Genomic DNA, 20,852 nt, shown 5'->3' with positions numbered 1-20,852 from the left:
TTCCCTCCATCTCGATTAATCATTTCGCAAATGCAATTCATCGCGTGTTTTCAGATTTAGCTCCTCCACTCTTTTATCTATCTATTTATCTTCCTTTTTCTCTCATTTTATTCTTTGAAGAATTGTGACATTCTCGTTATCGTTGGTCGATGCGGTAAAAACGGACCGAGATAAGAGGCGGGTGAAATATATATTTTTGTTCCGTCCTACTTATTTTTTTTTTTTTTTTAATTCTCTGCAACACTTATAATCAACGTGATAAACGAACAGCATGAATAAAATGACTCGAGGTGAAGATATTATCCGTGTAATAAAACTTGTTTCGCGTTTAACGAACTCTGAAAAGTCATTCATCTTTCTTTCTATACAGTCCCTCAAAAAATTTCTTAAACCCAGAGGTAATTTTTTTCGAAAACTCTATGAAAATTTTTAACTTATTAAGCGATTATTAATTTTAATTAAGATTGAATAAATTGATCTGTTATTAATTTCATTTATTTTCTATTCATCTTCTGCTCACAATCAGTTAATTTTGTTCGCTATGGGTTATCGAAAAATATTAATAATTCAATAACATGTTATGCGATTACGTTCTCTTTTTCCTTTTATGTGTTTTTTACGCGGCTTCTTAATTTGCTACGAAATGAATGTCAGTATGATCGAAAGAGATACGGTAGGATTTGTGAATTACATCACGTTTCACCGTCTCCTCTCGTGCACGTCTCGGACACGAGACATAAAAGAAGAAAAAGAAAAAAAAAAAGAATCATTCGGCGGCGACCTCGATTTCGCGCACGTCGCCGTTTTTAATCGCTATAACGCCCCTGGGCACGGCGTGGGGTAAACGGGATGTTATCGGAGTCTGCGTTTTCGATTCAAAGAGCCTTTACTATTTCTTCTTATAGCCCGGAGATATCTAGGAATTAAATGCAGTAAAAATTTAACTGTCATTATTATGTCAATTTAACATCAAAATATTATTTCAGATAAAAGAATACTCTATTTATTAATCAAACAAAGAGAGAGAATATGGAAGCGTTTATTCATATAGAATTATACATTATAAAGAACTACATCATAATTTATCATTATTTTTGGCAATTTTTTAAACTAATCAAAAAAAATCTATTCTATATTTTTAAAATTATTTTATATATTTCTAAAATTAAATTTTAAACACAAAATGGCTTTATAGGCAAAAGTCTGTATATTTAAAAATAACAATTCTCGAAAAAGTCTCGAGATCTTTCTCGATTTTTCCGACTCGTACGTCAAGTGTGTTCTATCATTATTTTTAGTAAGTTTTTAAACTGGTAAAAGAAAACCAATATATAAATAAGGGTTAATATATATTGTAAAATCTGTATTATATTTTCAGAATTATTTTTTATACATTTTTTTCCAATTCAATATTAAATAAAAAATAATTATATAAAAAAAATCTGTATTAAACAACTGGACGTCTCGAGATTTTTCATCGATCTTCTCAACTCGTACATCAAGTGTGTGACCACAGCATAGTGCGAAATTTCGTACTCGAGGCCATAACCACGTGTGCGCGCGTACAACAAATATTTAATTATCTGCACTAGCGAAGCGGCAGAATTTTAATTCGGCCAAGGCAAGGGAGTTCTCGTGCGAAAAAAAAAAGGAGAGGAGGAGTCGAATAAAAAAGAATCGCTATCCGCGCCGCGTCCATTTCGGGCATTAAAATTCAAGAGCGGGCATCGTTGTAGATGCGCGGACGCGGTGCAAATTCTATTAGAACGAATCCAATAAAGAGGCGCGACCACCTGCATTTCACACGTCCGCGCAAGGTTTCCTCCTCCACGGATTATCGAAAGATCGAAGAGATGAAGTCCGGTCGCGTCAGATTTTTTTGGCAAGCGTTACCTCATCGTCGATAATTCGTCGACGTTTCAATTTTATCACGTGTGAAAAGGTAAAAGGCGTCATTTCGAAAAGAATATGTTATAAAAAAAATTATTATTAAAAGTAAAAATTGTTATTAAAAGTAAAAATTATTAAAAGTAAAAAATTATTATTAAAAGTTCTCTAATTTGTGAAAGATTTTAGGGAACACAAAAAAAATTTTTTTTTTTTTTATTATTAATTTTATGGAGAGAATATAATATGATATGATATATATTTGATATGACTAGGGTTCGATCGTGTCGTGATCGATAGGATAGCACAAGACGAGGATAGAGCGCGAAGACAAGGATCCTACGCGGAAGTCATTTCGTACAGATTGAAGGAGAGGGAGAGAGAGAGAGAGAGAGAGAGAAATCTAGCGTCTTCTCTGTTCTTTTTTTTCTTCTTCCTTTCTTTCATGGGTCACTTCTCCTTTTTCTCGACAGCAGTAGTCGGCCGTTGTCTCTCCGGCTCGCCTTTCACGGATGCTTACCGTTATACGCTCTCGCATTATTATCGTAATCATAGCGCAGTCCGACGCCCCAGGAGCGTGGCCTATATTTTCTCTCAATGTATAATCAATGATTCTTATTATATCCTTTTTCCCCCCTTCTTTCCACCGCTGTCAATGATCTCTCTTTCTGCCTCTCTCATAATTATAATCTCTCTCGCCTCTCATATTATCTAAAATTTATATAAATGATTTATATTAATATTTATTTAAAGTGATGGAATAAAACAGTTTATTTAATAAAAATGTTATATTAATTTAGTTTATTTATTATAATAAAAATATTATTTGACGATAAGAAAGAGATTTTTGCAATATTGTCCTTTATCTTTATTCCAGACTTATAGTTGAATCTCGCAGATAATAAAATATAAATTTACACTTTTCCGAATCTCGTATATTTATTAAAATGTAATTTACATTATAAATTTAAATAAAATGAGCGTAATAAATAAATCGAAGAAACTCGGGAGAAAGCCTTTCCGTGCGACTTTCAATGCGTTTATTGCACGCAAGTCTCTCGCATCCCTCCACTTCTGCCTTTTCTTAAGTCTTTCCGCATTTGTCTTTTCTCATTGGCTTGCAGCACGGCGTGTCTCTCCGCCGCCTTCGAAGGAAGAAAAACCTGACCTATCGTACGCTCCTCCGATCTCTAACACCGGTCTAACGCCGCCCTGGAGTCAATCCTTTCACTGCCACGCGAGCGGCAACTTAACGATGTCATTTCGGGCCAACGACCGCCGATGCGGTTCGGGCTTTGGTCGAACGCGACGCGTTCGAGCGAATGTAAGAGAGAATGCGCTTACAATTGCAAAAATTCTAAAAATATTCATCGAAATAGTACACACTATGCTTATAACAAGACTCGAAGGTCGATCGCGAAATATCCTCGAACGAAGGAGAAGAATCGCGAAAACGATGACGATAATGAGGGAAAGGACAAAAATGCAGGCTCAAATTTATTGGCAATACTTGATTGGGCCATTAGCATCTTTCGAGTATATATATATGTACAGGGTGTTTCTAAATAAATGCGAAAAATTTTAGATGATTCTTTGTCGAAAATTAAGGGGGGTCTTTCATATAAACGTATACTTCTATATTCCTCCCTGAGGAGTTACACTCCTCCAAAGAGGAGGCGAAAATTAAATTTTTTTTTTTTTCAAATTTTGGACAAGTTAGAAAAATGAAATTTGGTGGTCATTTTCCACTGGTAGAAAGGATCCTTATTAATATTTTTTTAATCTTCCCGTATCGTTATAAGGGAATGAAACTAACAACCCCTATTCAATTTTTTATTAGAACCTTTTAACGGACCAGAATGTGATCATGTAAAAATATGCGTTAGAAAGCTTGATTCCTTTAGAAACTTTTTTATTTCTTTTATTTTTTTCGTAAAATCAAGTTTTCAAGAAAAAAAAATAAAATACATAACTCTTCAGAGAGGAATATAGGAGTATATGTTTATATGAAAGACCCCCTTAATTTTCGACAAAGAATCATCTCGTAAAATTTTTCGCACTTATTTAGAAATACTTTATATATGTGTGCGTGTATGTATAGCTTTCTTTTTATTCCTCTTTAATCGTGCGCGAGAGTATGTTTCTGGAATTATGTGTAAACTGGTTTTGTTTCCGAAGCCGTAGACGGAAATGCTAATAACTGCGCTGGCAATCTCTTCCGCGGAAAAAATGCGCGACGTGCAAAGGAACATGATTCGTAAAGTTATCACGAATTTCTTCGCGCTTGACTATTTTCTCCACACTTATCATTATACTGCCCGTTGTGCATTTTTTTCGTTGTGGAGCGGTATCGTCCTCGTCAAGAAGTTCCTGACCTAGGTCACTTCAGACTCTCTCTTTTTTCTCCCTGCCCCCCGTCTTGAATTCTTCATATCATTCATCGTATATTTATCTTCTTCCTGATTCTTCGCTGTCGCGTATAATTCTTCATCAATTTCAGTAGCCGATATCGAATTTCGTAAAAAATATATATTTATATTTAAATATAAATAAATAAATATATATATATATATATATTATACAATCTAATTTGAAAAAGAGAAATAATCGAGTAAAAAAGAGAAGAATATAGATATAATTTAAAGAAATTATAATTGAAAAATGAATTAAAATGAATTTTAATAATTTTATTGTAGTGCTAATAAAGTAATTTTATCATTTTTTTATAATTATGATATTTATAATAAAAAATAACAATAAGTAGTTATAATCGAAAAATTTATAAAACTTACAGTAAATTACAATATATTAATTGTTTTAAAAAAAATTATATTTTAAAATTCAAATTGCTAAAATAACATGAACGACTTTCAACTATTCTTTCTTTTTACATTCGATTAGCCATGCATCGGAACAAGTTTTAGAGGATTAAATCGCAGCGTTCAAATCGACTCGAAACATGCAGATCGCGTTTGCCAATTTCACAATCGAATACATCTAGTTGCAACTCTGAATGATGCAACTCGCTGCACTCAAAGTTACGATAGCTCCGTCATAAATACCTGTTGGCGAAAGAATAATTCATGTTATAAACACAGCGTAATTACGCACAGTCATATCGTTATAAATAGTTTTAAACAATTAAGGAAAACGGATCATTATATTAATCATACAAATGATTATGCGCGGTAAGAAAATAATCTTAATTTTATAGTCTTACTACGTTTTTTTCTCCGTTTTAAAATATATTTTACAATAGCGTGACCGAAACGGGACTTAGATTTACTCGGAAGAATATAAAGAGACACTCGGGAGACACCGTCGGGTTTCCCGTATTCTTCCTCTCCCCCCTCCCCCCTCATCTTGTTTTATTTTTACATCTTTATATTCGTTATGGACAATTAATATAACACCTTACGTGTATTTTTTTTTTTTTTTTTTTGAGGATATGATTGAATATTTTCTTTCTCTTTCTCGCGTTTAATCCTTCCTCCCATTCGCTCTCGCTCATAATTCTATGGTTAGCCGGATAATAGTTATATAACTGTAAACGCAGTCCCGCGCTCTTTTCCGCGGATGTGCAGAGTGCAAACCAGCTAATCGTTAAATATTTGCTGAGCCGTATTGCAACGCAGTTCCCGCCGCGCTATCTCGTATTGCGACTCTTACACACACGCTCATCCCGCCTCTTGCTTATCGGTCTGTTTGTGCACGCGTGACGAATGCTTGCGCAGCAGCAACGGCGGCATCGTCATCGCACGCTCAAGCACGACCATGGCCAACAGAATTTTCTCGAGGAATCCCTGACCACTCCGTACCCCCACCCTCCCTCTCGACGATATACGCGGCGGTACAGGTGCTTGAGAGAAAAATATATGTTGGAAATATATAGGACATTTTTTTTTAATAAGAAATAAAAAATTAAGTGAATAATATATGTAATTATGTTATTATTATAATGATTTACTCTCGAAGATTTTAATTATTATATATTTAAATAAAATATATGATAAGAAAATATATAGGAAACTTTTTAATGACAAATAAAAAATTAAGTGAATAACATGTGTAATTATGTTATTATTAGAATGATTTATTCTGAGATTCTAATTATTATATATTAAAAGATATATGAATTATTATACATATAATAAAAGATATATATGATTCGAAATTGGAATACTCGTTTTAATTCTGAAATAAAGATGGATCGTCGATATATCATTTTGTTGTATTTAGTAGAGCGATAATTCTAGAATATCATACTCTATTTTCGCGCAAAGAGATTTATGCGATATGTGAGTTGACAGCAACATCCGCTCCTCTAATGATGCAGATAATTTTATTAATTAGATGAGACAATTTATTGACTCCGATCCAATAATTCCAACGATATTTAGTTATCTCGTTTAGTTTCTCGTAAAAATTAATGTTTTATCTTTATTCTATGATATATGCATGGAGTATTCAGGTAAAAACATTCAATACTTTTGTAGGTATATACCTACGCATAATATATTGTTATTAATAGAAAATATACGGCACGATAGAAAAGCAGTTTACGCTTCGGTTTTTGAAAATCGACAAGTCGCCGGTTCACGGTTGGCCGCTTATCGTACAGGTGCCGATAAGCGGATAAAGGTCAGAGAGTAGAACGACGTGGACGATACCTCTCTCGCGATAGGAGAGTACACGCCGAGTTAAATATAAAAGCGCTGTGATACCGATTGTGCGTGAAATTGTTTAGACGCCGACGTGTGTACGCATCTCTCGTTATCCACGCCGTTTCTCTGTCGGCGTTGATAATTTTATTTAATGACCGAAGTGTCTGTGTGCAATGCACGGCTCAAAGTAATGCACGTAAATAGGAGAGAGACACGGTATTGTGTCGAATTATTATTAATAAATTTTTCCGTTAAAAAAAGAAATGACAGATATTTATAAAAACATGGCTATTATTTTTGATTCCGGTAACTTTTTCTTACAAATCGGATATTGAATTATATTTCTATAAATTATATATTACATTTTAATTATATTATATTCCAAATTATATTGAATTATATTTCTAAAAATTATATATTTTATTTTAATTATATTATATTCCAAATGATATTGAATTATATTTATAGAGATTTAAACGAGAATATTAGAGAGGGGCTCTCGATTTATGAAATGTCATGAGAGAACGAAACACACTTATCGCGCGACCTCTCAATACACGTTTCGTTGAAGAATACTAAGCGCACTCAACGCCTATGAATATTTACTGCCGGAAATCGCTCGGCAAACGCGACCTTCCCACTCTTCTCCTCTCGCAGGCAAATAATGGCGACTCCACGATAAGAACTGTAAAAATTGTGGCGTTTCCTGCGAAGCGCGCGATGCTCGCCGCGCCGTAAAAATCATTCCGGCGTATAATAAATTGCTTTCGCGATTCCCGGCGACATGGCGTAAGAAAGGTTCGCCGGGCGAGAGGGAAGGACTCGACAGGATGGGTCCGCTGGAAAATATCTCGGGGACTGTTTTTCGCGGCGCGCAGCTCCTCGCGGGCAACTCGTATATACGCTTATACTACTTTGCTCTCTCGGAGATGTTCCCATGAGAATATCAACCGCGTGGTCGTCATGGCTCATCCGCAACCGTGAGCACGTACTCGCCGGCCATACCGGCCAATTATCACACCGATGCGATGGCCGTTATAATCATCGGGAACATAACCGACGATTGTTGCAAAGCCCATTGGCTATTCAGTACGCCAACGATGACCGCGTTGACATGTCGAACAACCGTCACTCGTGGCCCGGCGAACTTTCGGGAATATTAAATTAATCGCTAGCATCGAAGAGCCTTCTCGGAAGGATTTTTACACGGGGAGAGAAGCGTAATAATCTTTCTGTAAAGATAGAGCTTTTTACAGAGCCGAATGTTACTAGGCGGAATTTTTTCAAGACACGTCATTGTTTGTTTTTTTTGTTACAGGACAGCGAACATCTAATCACGCTCGCGCACTTGTCAGACTATAACATCTACAGAATACCGAACGCCAAGCGAGTTTTCGGCGCACCCTTCGAGTGGGGCGTCTGCCTGAGGCCGAACAGCAACGCCGAGGCCGAGGACACGGAGGCTGGGGAGCCCGGGATCAAGGTCATTGCTTTCGAAAACGAAAAATCGCGCGCCTGCTGGCTCACAGCCATGAGACTCGCTAAGGTAAGCGACACGATTTCTCATTCTCGTCTCGTCTAATTGGCGTTTTTTACTCGATAATATAATGCAAATAATTCAGCGACTTGAGTGCATCGGATCTTGGGGTATTCGAATATTTAAATGTCACTTTGTTACATAAAACATTATTTTTAATATCGATTGAAATCAATCATTTCCTCATCGGCATATTTATGTGAACACCGTAAAAAAATTTCTAAAAATCCAGACACATTTTTTGTCTGAATTTTCAGATCCGAGTGTCTAACAATGAGAGAAATTTTAGACAATCTGTCTTAATCATCAGAGTCGTTTTTCTGAAATTTCAGAAGAGTGTATGAAAATTGAAGTGTGTTTGAAAATTCAGACAGCATTTTATCTGAAAATTCAGATAATATGTCTGCAAAAAAGCTGCAAATACTTTGTCTGAAGAGTTTCAGTTAGATTATTTTTTACATTGAAAGATCGAAAATTAAAGGTCAATAATAGTCGAGGGAATGATCAGTGAATGACCATCATACATATATACACAGCTTTAATTAATAATTGTTTTAATTTAAAAGCGGAAAGCATGCACAAGCTAATATTAATTGGAGAAATGAGTATTTAAATTCGCGGCGAGGATAATCGTGCTTTTACAATATCGCCTCCCAACCGATTCTGCGTTCTATCTGCAACTCGACTCTTCCACCACTGGATGATGTGATCATCCCTCTGCGAGACGAGCCGTGGGTATTATTAGCTCCGCGATGGAGAGCCAGGTATAATGAGCCTTATTTTCTTTCCCCTTCCCTCCTCCTCTTTCTCCTCCGACTCGAATGTCGAAACTTCTTCGTGAAGCTCAAAGAAGTTGCGTGACTCGCGCGTCGTTCGTGTTTGACGGAGAAAGAGACAGAGAGAGAGAGAGAGAGAAAGAGAGAGAGAAAGGGTGAGAAAAAGAGGGAAGAAACACTTCACTCCGTCGACGTGCGTATATACTATCACACAGGCACACAGGCACGTTTCGCGTGGTGAAATTTTTTTTCTCGGTCTTTTTTTAGAGTAGCCCGCGGCGAGGATAATCGTGCTTTTACAATATCGCCTCCCAGCCGATTCTGCGTTCTATCTGCAACTCGACTCTTCCACCACTGGATGATGTGATCATCCCTCTGCGAGACGAGCCGTGGGTATTATTAGCTCCGCGATGGAGAGCCAGGTATAATGAGCCTTATTTTCTTTCCCCTTCCCTCCTCCTCTTTCTCCTCCGACTCGAATGTCGAAACTTCTTCGTGAAGCTCAAAGAAGTTGCGTGACTCGCGCGTCGTCGTGTTTGACGGAGAAAGAGACAGAGAGAGAGAGAGAGAGAGAGAGAGAGAGAGAAAGGGTGAGAAAAAGAGGGAAGAAACACTTCACTCCGTCGACGTGCGTATATACTATATACGTGCCACACAGGCACGTTTCGCGTGGTGAAATTTTTTTTCTCGGTCTTTTTTTAGAGTAGCCATGCCACTGACACCGTACACTTTTCTTTCTTCATCTTTTTCTTCTTTTTTTTCTATTTTTTTTTTTTACGAGGATCGAGCTCGTGAGACACCGGGGCTCTCGTTTCCCATCGTCGTCGATAATATCGGTTTATTCTCGAGAGCAGACAGCCTTTGTCTTCTCTCTTTCTCTCTTCTTCTCTATTCTCATCTCTTTCAGTCGAGCCAAGTGCTCGCCGATGGAAGAGAGTGACTCGTGGTTAGTAACGGTTTTCGCTGGCAACGCGTGATCGGGAGTTTCGTTGATGAGAGAGAGAAAGAAAGAGAGAGACTCCAGACTACGGCTGCCTATTCTACATTACGTTACTCTTTAGAGACCTATTCTTCCTCGAGTTCAAGTGCCTGCTTAGACCGTCTCTCAAATCCGGCTGATCCCCAGGAAGTGCGATGGCATCATCATCGCTCTACCGTTCATTAAGAATAAAAAGAGTAACATATCCTCCGGCAATCATATGAGTAACTTATAAATGATATTCATTTAGAGGAAGGGATAGAATTTTAATGATGATTTATCTATATTTATATTTATTCATATTGCGAATTTAGTTTTTAAACTTAATTTCTTTTAACACATACAAGCTCAATAATTTTATTAGATTTACACAAACGCTATCTTCCTGACAAGGGTTTCTTTCATCATCATTATAACTTGCTTCCATTCCGAGTAACACTTGTCAGGTCGGGATAGCAATCTAATCTGCCGCGGGATGTAATTTGGGGACCCCTTGCACCGGAGGATCGTAAGCTGGTCTCCCTTGATGCATCCTCGAGGGTCTCCCGAGCTATGCGTCTGTACTACCGTAGCCGCTGGCGGGCAGGCAGACACTTGCCTAGTGTTTATCGGCCTCGTTGGCCATCCATGCCTGTCTGCATCTCCTGCTCGACCTATCCCGCTCCGGATTTACTATGCGCTCTTTCTCTTCTCCCTTTTATCCGAAGGGAGAAGGACGAGACGACGACCGTCTTGGTCGGCGCTCTAGGTAGTACTTACGCGTGTCTCAGCGCGAGGCCTTTGTAACTCTTTCATCCGAGAAAAAGCTAGGAGTGTGATGAGATGCGGCGAACGAGAAACGTTGTAGAAGACGGAAAGGGAGAAAGGAAAAGAGGGAGAGAGAGTGAGCAAATGAACGGGTGTATAGGCCCTCGGAGAGAGACCTGCAGGACTCGCTTTGATCGAGAAGACATTGACACTCCTGACAATCCCCTTTGTACTCTCTTTGTTTCTCCACTGTCGTCCATTTTTCCCCCTTTGTCCCTTTTCCTTCGTCGCGTTTCAATCTTCCCGGACTTCGATTCGCCTCACTGAAAATCTATGAGTAGTATAGCGTGCGTAAAGAGTCGTCTTTGTTGATTCAAGGATCGGAATCCTGGACAGAAGATGGTACGACAGCTTTTTCAATATACATATTTTATATGAAAAATATTAATACAGCTTACATATTATCTGTAATCAATTTTGTCATCAGTTTTGAGAAAATATCAAAGTAAAAACGAAGATTAATATTAAAGTAATAATTGTTTGATTAATTCAGGATCAGATGTCTCGCGAGACGAAGATATCATGATCGCGAAGGTACTACTGTTCGTTGCTGGATATTAATAAAATATTGTCATTTGACATTATGACTCTAGCTTTTCGTCCGCCATGCATGAAACGATAATGGTAATGAGAAAGTGAGCAGATCGCGAAGCGATAAGGGCTGTAGATAAAGTTAAGCCGTAAATATCGGGTCGCTTTCTACCCGATTGTAACTCTATATCCTTCTGGAGAGTTTCTTGCTATAAAAAGAAATAGCCATCCGAGAATTATAATTATCACACACACACACACACATACATATACACACGAGAAAGAATAGATTGTACTAACTTGCATTGTCATTCAATTATAAGGGAGACGTGTCAACTTTTTAGGTGTAATCGTTTTTGGCTTCCCACGTCAGGGAGATGTAATCTTACGCGATATCGAAGGGGTTCGACGCGGCATTATCCTTCGTTTACTTAGAGACTTAGCGTACCTCGTTATCGTTCTTCGTTTCCCTATCGGTGATTAGTGTTAGCATACACTCGCGCCTTACCACTTTCCACGTTGGCGGGTTTCCCCAACGTCTACGTTTGCGAATAATTGAATTATGTAATTATCTCTCGAAATGCACGCTCTCCGCCGGCTCCAGGGCCATCTTCAATTAGTCGTCCTTCATCTTTGCGCAAACGACGAATTTCGACTTTGTTTAATCTATCTTACTTCTCGCGCGAAGAGGGGCGAAAAGTTCGTGACAAAACTGACAGCGAACAAATATATTATGTACGAACAGTGACACGAGAGAGAAATAATGAGTATTAATTTAAAATAATTTTATAGAATAATTTTTGTCTTGTATTAAAATTTTTTAAAAATTATGTTATATTATTATTGAGACAAAATTATTAAGGGAACGCAAAATAATTGAAAATTTGAAAAATCTGTATTATATAAACGCAATAAAACGCGGATACCTCGAACCTTTCGAAACGGCGATCTATTTTTGCTGTTGCCAGGCGAGCCTTCGGCGATTGCAAAGCTCACCGGCATAATTTTCGTACCGCGATGCAAGCTACATAGCCCGCATTGGTATATTAGCAATCCGTGTATATATGTATGGGCGCACGTCACGGGTGAGACTTGCGTGTACGTGCGCGGATGCGTGCGTATGCGTGAGCAGTCATTCGAGCGTAGATGCGCCCGGCTGTCTTGTGGGTCGATACGATGGCTATACCACTGCTGCTGGGTCCATGGTTATGCACACGTTCACGTGACACCGTCTGCTCCTCTCATCTTGTCTCCTCTCGTCTCGTCCCTCACATTCACATCTTCTTCAACGTGCGTGAATCACAATCTGCACGAATACCGTCAAAGTACATGTTAGCTTCCAACTTTTCAAAAATGCCTTTCTCTGGTAAAACAAATCTAGAAGTCTGAGTACATTTCTCTCTTTTATTTAAAAGAAAAATTTCATTGGCTGATACTTTTTTGATATTAAGTATTTTAATAAATCTTTCTCTCTCTCTCTCTCTCTTTCTCTCAAGTTAGGACTAGATAAATAGTTTGCTTGGAACTAATAAGGAATAAGATTTTATAATTTTTTCCGTATTTTTTGTGTTATAATTATTTTTGTTATATAAAGGCTGTTTTTTATGTTTTGTTAAATTTAAGATAAATAGAAATTTAAGATAAATATGAAATTTATATGAATCCTGAATAAACAAGGAAGTAAAGTTAGCTTGTATAAGACAGCTTTGCTGCAAATGATTATACCTTGAGCTGTCGCGATATCAAGAGCTCGCACGGATTATCTTTGATTCAACTGAAGGAAACTTCATCGCTATTCCCCAAGTATAGATACTTCCCGATTAAAAAAAAAATTGTTCCTATCGATTGAATATTTTTTCCGCACTCGTAAGCCACCTGTGAAAAATGGGATTACAGTTCACTCGAGTTGAAAATTGAATATCTAATTTCGTTGCCAAAAAGATATGAAGCATCAAAACGCGTATATGTATATAATCATCGATATTATTATTCCTATTTCAATATTTTTCATGTGTTACGCGCGTTTATAAAATGTGTGTGTGAGTAATGAAAATAAATATAATTTCGTGATATATAAAAAAAATTGTGGCCTCGCAATAACGTTTAGTTTATCTAGGCAAATGCGATACCTAGGCAAGACGATGTATCGATCGGAGGTCAGCCTCGTACAGCTGGGCGACACGCGCGAGTTGACAGACCGGCCGGCCGGCCGGTATTACGACGACAAAGTAACGCGTGTAGAATTATGCAAATCGCGAATGCAGTTTATCTTTTTTTTTTCTTTCCGTCGTTGGCTTTATCGGCCTCGAATGTTCCGCGATGCGCCCGAAGCGTAGAATCAGTTATATGCGCGTGTGTGCATTCGTTCGTCGCGTGCATCTCATCAATTGTAGTACTAGCGCGTTGTTTTAACGGTGTCCGCTCTGCTTTGTATTGTTCCAGTACGGCAAACAGCTCCGAGAGAATTACCGAGCCTTCAAGAACAAGCAGTGCGAGCAGAACGGCAGCGGCAGCCCCAAAGAACAGTACAGCAGCTATAATGTGTCCAACGTAAGTGCTATATGCATGATTTCAAGCGCTGAGATATATAAAAGATCTAAGCCATAAAGGAGAATTTTGGATAAGAACGCGAAACGAGAATTGGAAAAGTTATGAATAATTTATTCATTCAAATTTTTTTATGAATACGGCTTAAATCTTTGTACCGTTCCTAGCGCTTTAATTAAATAAATTAAATCTTAGTAAAGGATTTCAACACCGATTACGCAAATTTGGCGTAAAAATAGCTAACTAAATTTGAAAAAAAAAAAAAAAAAGAACGGAACGCATATAACTCGTTACGACGTAAGTGTATAAGTAAAATAACAAGACAGTTGTCTCTCTCGTGGCGAGAATTATTTCTACGACGCTCGCGATGTATTTTCGATGGGCCAATCTCTGTAGCCTAGGATATGCTCGAGAGGTAAATTTCGCTTTAGACGTGGTAAATGGAATGGAAGAGGCGATTACGTTGAAATTACCTCGAGTGACATTAATTTGCCGGGTCACGCCACGTTCGATCATTGCCTTCAGTCATCCCTTTTCCTGCACGAGCCGTCGTCTCTCGTTGAACTTTCATAGCGTCTACGGGATCTTGATTAACTCGTGCAATCCCGAGCTTTTCAATGCCCTTTTTTTTCGATTAACACCTTCTTGCCTTTCTTTACCTTTTCTCTTATTCGATTCTTAATTGTTTTCTTTATTACATTAGTACATTCTTTATATTATCTATTAATCGTATATATATAAATTTTTGCTTATGTATATATTTAATTATATTGTAATTATATATGTATATATAATTCTTTATCGAAATTATTCCCTTTTACAAGCGAAATAAATAGATTTGTTTATTAATTTATATTAATATACCAGTAAATAACGCTCGCAGGCAAACTGTATTATTGTTCTCGACGGTCACGCGCGTTTATCGATTCTCTAATTGATGTACTGAAATATAAGGAAATTCAATGCTAATAAATGAACGAACGGTAATACGAAAACACTGGCCCGACGTATAACGATGCGGCGCGCTGGATGACGATGCTGTTAGCGGCTAAATACAATAATTATAGCAAATAGCTTGTTAGCTATTGATCTTTAATGCGAAATTCCACGCGAAATATGCGGGAATTGCCGAGCCACTCCCTCGGTCGAGATTCTATTCGCTTGTGTGCGTTCGTTATTTCGAGTGCACAGATGCATAGTTCTCTCTTGCTAGCTCTCTCACACGTCCTATTTATACAATGGTTAAACTATGGCAACGCAAATTACACTGTCGGATATCATATATCGTCGCTTTTATCGCGGCCGCGATAATATGTATAAATTCGCCGATCCATAATCGATCCTCTCAGAATCAAGCGATTGCTTGTTAAAGAGGAAAAAGAAAGGACGATAGCAAGTTAATTTTTTACGAAGGATTTTCAACTAGTTGAGCAGTCAGTTATTTTATTTTGTTTCATTTGTTAGCCAGTGTATATAATTAAGTTAATATGTATATAAAATTTGATATGTAAGAAATAATTATTAAAAATTCGAGGAAGCAGAAACGAAATAAAAACTTTAATAGAATTTAATAATTGAATTTATATTTAGCGTAGCTGTTGTGAATTAAGATGATTTTGGTGAAGGATTTTCAGACACATGACTGTCATTATATAAAATTTGTGAGACAGCTTAAACAATCAAATTTAAACAAATAAATAATACCGACGTTTCGCGTGTCTGTTAAAATTATCATGGCTATTAACGAAACGTAATATACCGATAATAATGAAACAAATATGAGACAATTAAAATATAAAAAAGAAAGACTTTATGGGATGGGAAGATTTCTCTTTATAATTGCTTTTATGAATAATTTTTATGTATCTCTCTTGTTCGACGAAAATTAATAACTCCGCATCCATTATCGGATACATTATCGTCAATTATCGAATATCTGTTATTTACGATACATTTTGATATGACAAATAAATATCTTAAACAAGTAGATACTTCATACGGGAAATAATCGCTAATGGGGAAATCGACGCGCACACATCTCGTCGAACGAAATTAAAAGTGAAAGATGTTAAAGTAACACTGACATATATATCTTACTCACGATCCGGAAAGCAAATTTTCTCGGGAAAGTACCGTCATAACTTACGCAAAGAATGCCAAGAAGGATCCATCCCCATCGAATCGCACTGACCTCATTGTCGTGCCATCCCCGACCTCGTCGAGATATAGACCTCTCTCTCCCTCTCTCTTTCTCTCTCCCTTCACGATATTCTTCGCGTCCTCCTACGCGCTAAGATGTCGGCGCGTCTCGCCCGGTAGGAAATTTCATCCTCGTATCGCACAGCTGATTCCAAGGTTGTGCCAGCCAGCCAGAGGGACGACAACCCCTCGTCGCCCCCCCCCCGTTTACCCTTCCATCGACTGACTTATTTCCTCCTCTATCTCTTTTTTTTTTCTCGTCGTCGGAGAGAGATGAAGATATAGCTTGTTCTCATTATAATTTCCGTAGCCGGCGTTCTCGGGAAAATATAATATTTTTCAAAGCGTTACCGCCTTATCGTAAAACCGCGAGAATTGCATCATCCAGAATTGCATGAATAATGAAAGTAATTGGAGATAAACTCTGCCAATCATTAAAATATGCTTTTTTTTTTAGACTCTACGAAATATGCAAAGAAAAGAATGTAATATATTAATTTAAATGTTATATTAAAGGCGAAATTGTGAAATTTTCCGTAAATGAAATTTTAAAGAGAAAGTTTTGAAAAGTTGCAATTCTGCAGTGTGTTTAATGCGTGCCACTACATATTTATCTTTTACATTTTCATTTTTCTTAATAAACTGAGATACAGACTGTTTTTGAGTTACATAAGACGCTTACGAAATTTTGTATGGATATTGATAATTTCTTATAGATAGATCTTTTTTCTTGCCTTTACACACAATCTTGGCAACTTATGAGAGTATTTTTATCTTGTAATAATTGTACAACATAATTTTTGTCCATATTTCTCTTTTTTTTTTTTTTTTTTTTTTTTTTTTTTTTTTTGTAGAACGCGTTACAGTTATAATAATAAAATATCCATACTTCCATAAGGAAGGAAATATCGATTAAACGAAGCGGGTGTGAAACATATATTGTCGAGCAGTTTCGAAGAACTGGTTTTGAAGTAGCGATCTTAACAAGCTTCCGGCAATAAATTACAGTTTGCCAGTTATGAATTATCTACTCGAAGTAGCACGGAGGATGACAATTAAAACCTAGTATGGAAAATAACCGGTATTACGCGCTTAATGCGCGAAAGTGCAAGGAAAAAGATAATTGGTTTACAAAATAAACATAATTGATAGGGGCGGTCTGACATGCTTTAACGACAGTCTCGAGTAATAACAGGAAATTACAGTGTTTATAGGGATACTCAGATAATCATAAATCGCGAGAAGAAAAACTGATTCTTTTACTAGTAAGCTTTCAGATATTAAATAATTTAACGATAATCGAGAATCTTTCTATAACTGTATGGCTCCGATATTTCGATGGAGATACTGAAAATAGGAAGTGAAATTTGAGGAAAGATCTAAAAATAATCATCGCAGGAAAAATAGACGATGAGGAGAAGAAGAGTGCACGTGGTGAGAAGCGAAGATGAAACTTCGAACGATCTTCTTCGAAGTCTCGTCCATTGTACATTCTCGCGATGGGGTAACTTCTCTCGCGAAGAGAGTGCGAACGTGGCTTGCACTTCGTTTCGATTGAAAGCTTCGATCATGGATATCGTTCGTTCGTGTCCCGCTTTTATCTCTATTCGAAGGGAAACAAAAGTGCACCTCTCGCATCGTGCGTGTGTGTGTGTGTGTGTGTCGAACCGACAGAGCAAACTTCGTATTTTCCGTCTTCCGCACTGTTTCTATTTTTCACGTTGCACGTAATTGCACATTTAAATGGATAGATTGAAACTCGGGAATAAAGTTTCGTGCCAATGTAGCTTCGCGCGCGGATTCAATCTCCTGAATTTGAAAAGATCTACTGGTGGAAGATAAAATAGAAAAATATCTTAAACATTTTATATTTCAATTTGTTATATTAATTTTAACATTTGCGGATATAAATCGATGCGTTAAATCAATTTCTCGATAAGATTTTCTTTCAAAAGCGCATTTGCATAATTAAAATGAACAATACACATTATTTTTGGTTTGTAAAATTTTTGTTGTAAATTTCGATTTTGGAATTACGTCCATTTATATATACTTTGATTTTAGAATTACGACCGATTTATATACAGGGTGAGTCGCTAGAAATTGCCTTCTAAAATATCTTCATAAATATTGATTTTATACAAAAACGTTTCAGACAAAAATTAAATAATTTTTAAAAGGCTACATTTTAGTCATCTTAATTTTTTTTTTTTGATGGAGGCGTCAAAAAGTTTTAAAAATTATGAAAATTATATTTATGAAGATATCTTAAAAAGCAGTTTTTAGTGACTCATCCTGTGTATATTTTGATTTTGGAATTACGTCGTTGGAATTACGTCGTTCGTATCAATTCCAAAATCAAAGTATATATAAATATAAATATCGATTATTTAGTGTAATGGACCAATCTATTCGCCATCATTATGTCATCTCGTCCAGCCGACTACTTAACGAGTGTCCACGGCGTTTAACAGATCGTTCGCGGTTGACGTGAAAGCGTAGTCGCGCTCCGCTTTTAGTCAGACATTATATTTCCCTTAATGGCGCGAGACAGCCGGCTTGGATACCGGAAATGTTGGGAGTATCCAACAACGACGTTCTTTTCCGTTTTTCCACTTCGGCAAGGCTCCGGCATTGTTACTCGGCCCCGTCGATCCCCTCGCCGTTCATTTAAATTCAAGTGGGTTTTACCTTCTTGGAATTTCAATGCGAGCGTTAATTATTAGGTTTTAATGCGGGAATTCAACAAATTGTAGCAAATAAGGCTTCCCTCTCGAAGCTATCGTTGATTGTTAAAGTCGTCGTAAACAGTACGTCATTAAAATTAAGCTGCGCGGATTCTCTTCCTCTCTCTCTTTCTCTCTGTAATTACTGCATCCATTATTAATGAACGTTACAATGATACGCATGCGCGTACACGAGAAGTTTCTTCTTAAAAATTTCAGACTCTCGCTATAGTCTCATGATGTTGCAGAAATAGTTACAATTGACTCCAGCCGACCGTGACGTTTTCAATCATCTGACGTCTCCACCAAACTGTCGATCTTCTTCTCGATCATCAGTCATGTGATCGTCTTCTTTTTTTTCTCCGCTTTTATCATTCATTTCCATCCGTTGCCAGGTCGGGTATCAGACTTGAATAGGGAGGATTCCGTTTGTCGGGGGAGGGACGGCGGGAGGGGGCGGAAAGGCCGGGAGTGCAGTACCTCGGTTACAGTCAGGGGTTTAAAAGTCGGGCAAAAAGCCCCGGACGGCTGTTGCTACGCGCGAACTATCGACCAACCCGGCTTCTACCTATATATCCATGAGAGAGAGAGAGAGAGAGAGCTCTCTTGGGGTATGGAGGAAGAGCTATAGATGGTACACCAGCGTGCGCGCGCGCGCGAGCACTTCTCCGGTATACCGGGAGGGCTGGAGAATAACGATGTATATATGTGTGTGTGTGTGTGTATGCACGCCGGAGGGAAAGAGGGATTCGGAGAAAGACGAATGGAGAGAGAGGAAAAAAGGCACATCACCCAAATGCGCGAGACTGACGAGAAGCTCCGACGCGCGGAGGAGGCTTTCTTGCGCTCTTCATATTTTAGCCGCCACCCTGGAAACTCGCTGAAACCGCCGTATCGTTTCGTAGCCCTGCCCGCGCGAGCGCGATTGTTTTATTCCGCGCTTTTATTCCTCCACTCTTTCATTATATTCTTTATTTCGAGGAGCTCTCTCTCCTCGAAATATCACCGGAGTCGTTCGCGCGCATCCCAACGCACGCGCTCCTCCTCCCTCCTCGCCGGGTCTTACCATCGTCTCCGAGTTTTGCATACGGCGAATCGCGAAGCCGAGGAGGGACATTTGCGCGCTGCAAAATTGGATCGTAAAGGTAGACATAAACTCCCGGGTAGGTATTCCCCCGACGTCGTTTCTCTCTTCCCTGCCTATCGCGCCGTTGCCGCCCCGAAATATGCGCCCGCCGAAAATAGTCACGACACACCGGTTATGAAACTTTCACGTACTCTCTCTTCCCCGCCTCTCTCGGGTCCTTTTATTACCCCGCGCGACTACGGCGCGTACGATGTTCCGTTAAAAGCATCGCTGTGTGTGATCGTCCCGTTAAAAATTTATTTCCAATCGCATACTGATTTTCCGAAGCGTACGTCGGAGGGCTCGGCCTTCGCGTGTATCAATAAGTCTGATATTAAAAGAAATCAATTGTTTTCAGATCATTCCCTTTCCACACGCATGTAAAATTAGAGTCTAAAAAATAGAATTAAAACTAAAGCTTGAAGAGAATGCGACGAAAAGTAAAATATATTTAAAGTAAAATAAATTACATTTTTTCTATCTATTTTCAACTGATATCTCTAACGCGAAGACTAATAGCGACGACCCAGAAACTCGGGCGACGCGCGCGTATCTATTAATTCGAACCGGGAGGCTAAGATTAATGAACGACCGAACTGACCCATTTTCCCCCAAACTCGTCAGGAAATAAGACGACAGGATAAGACGGGCAAGGACAACAAGGAGCGCGAGAGTATTTCCGGCGCGACGTTTTCCTTATCGGTCCTCCCCCGCGTCTTCTCCCCGGCTCTTCGCCAAGCTGTCGCATGGAAATTTTTAATTTAACTTTACGACTCCGCCGAGACACTCTCAGCCCCCTCCCCCTCGGTTCTCTTCCCTTTATCCTCCCGTACTTCTTCATCTCTGTCTTGCATCATCGGATGCATCGCCGTAAGTGAAAAGGACGGAAACATTTGAAGAGTCACATCGCCGGAATGAAATGATTGCGTAGTCGGCGAACAGTGACGTAATCAGAATATGTTAGATTTTATTAAAAGCTTATTTATTCCGGTATCTTTTTATTAATTAAATTTTAAAATTAGTAAGATTTTTGTTGTGAGTTGGAAAATATTATAATAAAATATCTATTATTA

The 20,852-nt window shown here is 38.2% G+C and overlaps 1 protein-coding gene across 8 annotated transcripts in view; it reads left to right on the top strand.

Annotated features, from left to right (window-relative positions):
• LOC115242721 (growth factor receptor-bound protein 14-like) overlaps window positions 1–20,852 on the top strand; it is a 325,508-nt gene that overhangs the window by 272,271 nt on the left and 32,385 nt on the right. For all 8 annotated transcript variants that reach the window (XM_029819228.1, XM_029819236.1, XM_029819235.1 and 5 more), the window contains 2 exons: window positions 7,870–8,097; window positions 13,624–13,731. In XM_029819228.1, coding sequence (XP_029675088.1) covers window positions 7,870–8,097; window positions 13,624–13,731 — 336 coding nt within the window. The remainder of the gene's footprint in view (window positions 1–7,869; window positions 8,098–13,623; window positions 13,732–20,852) is intronic.

This window comes from Formica exsecta, unplaced genomic scaffold (assembly GCF_003651465.1).
Source record: "Formica exsecta isolate Colony F162 unplaced genomic scaffold, ASM365146v1 scaffold62, whole genome shotgun sequence".
Classification (NCBI taxonomy): Eukaryota; Metazoa; Arthropoda; class Insecta; order Hymenoptera; family Formicidae; genus Formica; species Formica exsecta.
The sequence above is the reverse complement of the archived record's forward strand: the minus strand, read 5'-3'. Positions and strand labels throughout refer to the sequence as shown.